At 37.3% G+C, this 3,479-nt stretch overlaps 1 protein-coding gene across 1 annotated transcript; it reads left to right on the top strand.

Moving 5' to 3' along the window:
- The first annotated feature begins 778 nt into the window (after nucleotides 1-778).
- On the top strand, nucleotides 779-1,540 carry LOC147525182 (F-box protein At5g41720-like). Its single transcript, XM_086578508.1, has one exon. It carries the CDS (start codon nucleotides 779-781, stop codon nucleotides 1,538-1,540), a length of 762 nt encoding a protein of 253 aa, XP_086434634.1.
- Nucleotides 1,541-3,479: the final 1,939 nt, after the last annotated feature.

The raw sequence follows: 3,479 nt of genomic DNA, 5'->3' as shown, positions 1-3,479 counted from the left end.
CCTCCCCAATACGATATTTTTAACTATAATCGTTCTCTTTCTCAATGTCAACTTCATCAGTGTCATCTCATTCCCCAATTAGATTGGTGAATTTACTCGAAAACATACTAACTATGATCAATAGGATAAAAAAGCAAGTGAATCCGTCAGCAATGAAGGAGGCTGATATTCTCTTTGGGAAGATGGATAATTTTATTACTGATAGTGATATTCTGATGAAAAGGAGGCAAAGAAAATTGAAGAAGAAAATTGTGTCGTTGTGGAAGAAAGTGAAAAGATGTGAGCTCAAGAAGCGTAAGTTGGAAGTCATCCAATCTGTTTGGTTAGATTCAGAGAACAGCTCTGGAGGGAGTCCGATTTGATTCATAAGGGAGACTGTTCATCTGTTTCATATTCATATTCATGGCTTGTATTATGTTAATCTGTTTTTACCTTATCCCTTTATATATGAATTGTATGTGTTTGACGAAATGACTCTTACTTTTCGCTAATTTCTTCTAGTTTGTTCTTTCTGCTTCTTTATCCCATTTGCAAAATAACTGAATTGTTTGAAGTGATGCATATAAAATAATAACCTTTCACAAAATAAGTAGATTATTTGAAGTGATGCATGCATCCTTTGGAAGAGATTCCCCGAAGTGATGCATCCTTTGCAAGTGTCCTTTAGAAGTGAAGCGTCCTTAGGTTGTTAGTGACTTTCCACCTTCCAGTAGATAGTAAACATGTGCTATATAAGCATGGGTGTTGGTGCATGAACTATTGGTGACTTTTCATAATGATGGCCCAATCTTCTAAAAGAAAGGGGAAAGATAAGGGTTGCGTTCTTCCTCAGGAAATGTGCCGACAGATTCTTCTCTATGCTCCATTCCCATTGTTCGACAAATCAAAGCTTGTTTGTCGTGAGTGGGAAAAGAGTAGATTTGACCCCTCATTCATAAAAGATTATGTTTTGAAGACGAGAACTATTCTAGGTTACATAATTCAGACTGCACACGGTTGCGAAATGTATACATCCTTCGCTTCGAACGTTGATCACATTCCACCACTTCCTCCTCCTACTTTGGACTTCTGTGGATACAATTTCAAAATCTTGGCCTCTTCAATGCAAGGTATCCTTTTAGGTCACAAGGAAGTTGAAATGAAGGACGTGTACTACCTTTGCAAACCCACGACGCAGGAAATGCTTATGTTGCCTAGTCCTAAATCTAGATTTCGGATACCGTGTATGGGTTTGTATGTGAGTTTTGTGGAACCGTTGGAGTTTATGATACTGCATTTGTCAAAAGACTGCAGAGACACTATAAGACATTCCGAAGTCAACAACCGCAGGGTAGTCATTTGCCATGTGGTTGAAAAGTTCGACTCCGACATACGCAAATGGAGAAGGTTGAAAGATTTGGAGTTGTCCTTCAATAGTGAGCACATTGAAATGAATCCAGGTATTGAGGTGAAAGGATATTTTCATTGGCCTATTCGTGAGGGGGGATTTTACGATTCAATATTGTCACCGAGAGATGGAGTAAGATTGCACTACCGTTGACAGGCTGCCGCTAGAAGAGTTTCAACGTTTTCCAATTTTAGGGAACAATTGCAGTTATGTTCTCCTTTATGGGGGTTGGGTATCGTACACATGAATTGGAGCTACGACTTTTAATTGACAACTATTGGGATGAAGGTCGGAGGTTTAAGTTGAACAATTTGTATGCTGAAGGCATCCGTCAACCCCATTTTGTGGACCTACTAGATAATGGTGTTGCAGTTTTTAACTGTGGAAGGCAAATGGTGTGGCATAATTTAATAAAAACCGAGAATTTGATAATTAAAGAAATCCCAAAGGTTGACAGGAACCACATTTATCAAGTAATGTCAGATTTTGTGCCAAACGAACGCCTTATGAGTATGTCAAGGTATGATTGGAAGTCGAGTCGGGGAGGATGGAAGGAGTTTTTAGACGAGAATTTTGAAGAGCAGTAAAAGATCATTCTCTCCTGTTACCAAATCTGCATTCTTATATTTGGTTGCTGGACAAGTTCTTGATAAGCTTCCTAAGATAAGGCATGTCCGTGAAGCATGTTCGTGTAAAGCGTATATAGTGTCACGGAAAGCTTATATCGTGTCCGTAACAACTTTTATATAGTTTACTAACATGTTTATATTGGACATTATATAAGCGTTCTACAACAGTAGATACGTACTCGAGGAAATATGTTTTTATAGTATATTTGTAATGCTTCGAATATTATTACATCTGACATTTTTGAGATATTTGAGATTATGTTGGTAGGTAGGTATAATGATTCAGGTAAATCTTAAGACAATGATATATTTATATCATACAATGTTTCTATATTTTATCACAAACAAATATTAACATTAACATTATAGGGCACATCACAGTAGCCTGATTAGTAGACAATTGACCAAAATTACATTATAACAAACAAGTCTCCGGAAAAGACAGAAGTCCTCATGAATAAAAGCTATATAGAGTATTTCATATTTTTGTCGATGTCGAGGAACTCATGTTCAGTAATACCATAGTCAACTAGGTCCTTTGCTACGGTATTGCGGATGCAATCTGCAGGTCTTCCGAATTGGAGGTGATCACCTCTGATTAATTGGTCTACATACGCAAGTACAAACACTCTGCAATTTCACCCATCAGTTTGTTTTATACAATCAACATGTTCTATTTGCCATTTCCGCTACAAGAACATAGGGTGTATACAATTTGGATCATGCAATAGTAGACCATACGGGAGCAAAGCATATAGCTTATATATAGTTGGGGAAAGGTCGATCACATTGGAAACCAATGAATCGTACACAAAACAAGTCCAATTTTTTAAGTTGAAGACAACAAGGATCCAGTGATGGTTGTTTCCCACGTTCAAAGCCATCATCAATCACTTCAATTTTGACGCATGAGGGATGTGACTATTTTCCACGATATTACCGAACCAGTTTTTGTAAGCTTTTCTGTTGTGGTTAGATTCCCATCACGGAAGGTGCCTTGCAGGGTTCCATATAACGCCTCTATCGAACCTAAGTTAATAGACACATAAGTAATTTGCATCACTATGACAGAAAAAATAAAGAAGGACTATGGTTAGGAAGGTCTAATAAATTACTCGGACAAGCGTATCAGGGATGATAGTGTATCTTGCATAATATGTTTGGAAATCTGGATCCACTGTTTAATTATTCCACCTATTCAAAAGTTCATGTAAATAGAAAGAACCTGCGGGGAAAAAAAATATAACAATAATAAATAAATAAAGGAAAAGAAGTTTGCCATTATATGTACGTACGAGCCATTGTTTTCAAACCTCATCATTCAGCCATTGTTTGTCATAAAGCAAGTAGAAGCTCCTTAGATTAATGTGTAAGCCTTGACCAAAACATCTGACTTTAACAATTCGTGCAATAGCTTCCATGTTTGGTTGATCATGCTGCCACCAGTACTGTGTTGTGACATA

Source organism: Coptis chinensis, chromosome 1, assembly GCF_015680905.1.
Source record: "Coptis chinensis isolate HL-2020 chromosome 1, ASM1568090v1, whole genome shotgun sequence".
In the NCBI taxonomy this organism is placed as follows: domain Eukaryota; kingdom Viridiplantae; phylum Streptophyta; class Magnoliopsida; order Ranunculales; family Ranunculaceae; genus Coptis; species Coptis chinensis.
This window is presented reverse-complemented; position numbering and strand designations above follow the sequence as displayed.

Coding starts and splice junctions, on each gene's coding strand:
- LOC147525182 (XM_086578508.1), top strand. CDS start 779: ATGGCCCAATCTTCTAAAAGAAAGGGGAAAGATAAGGGTTGCGTTCTT.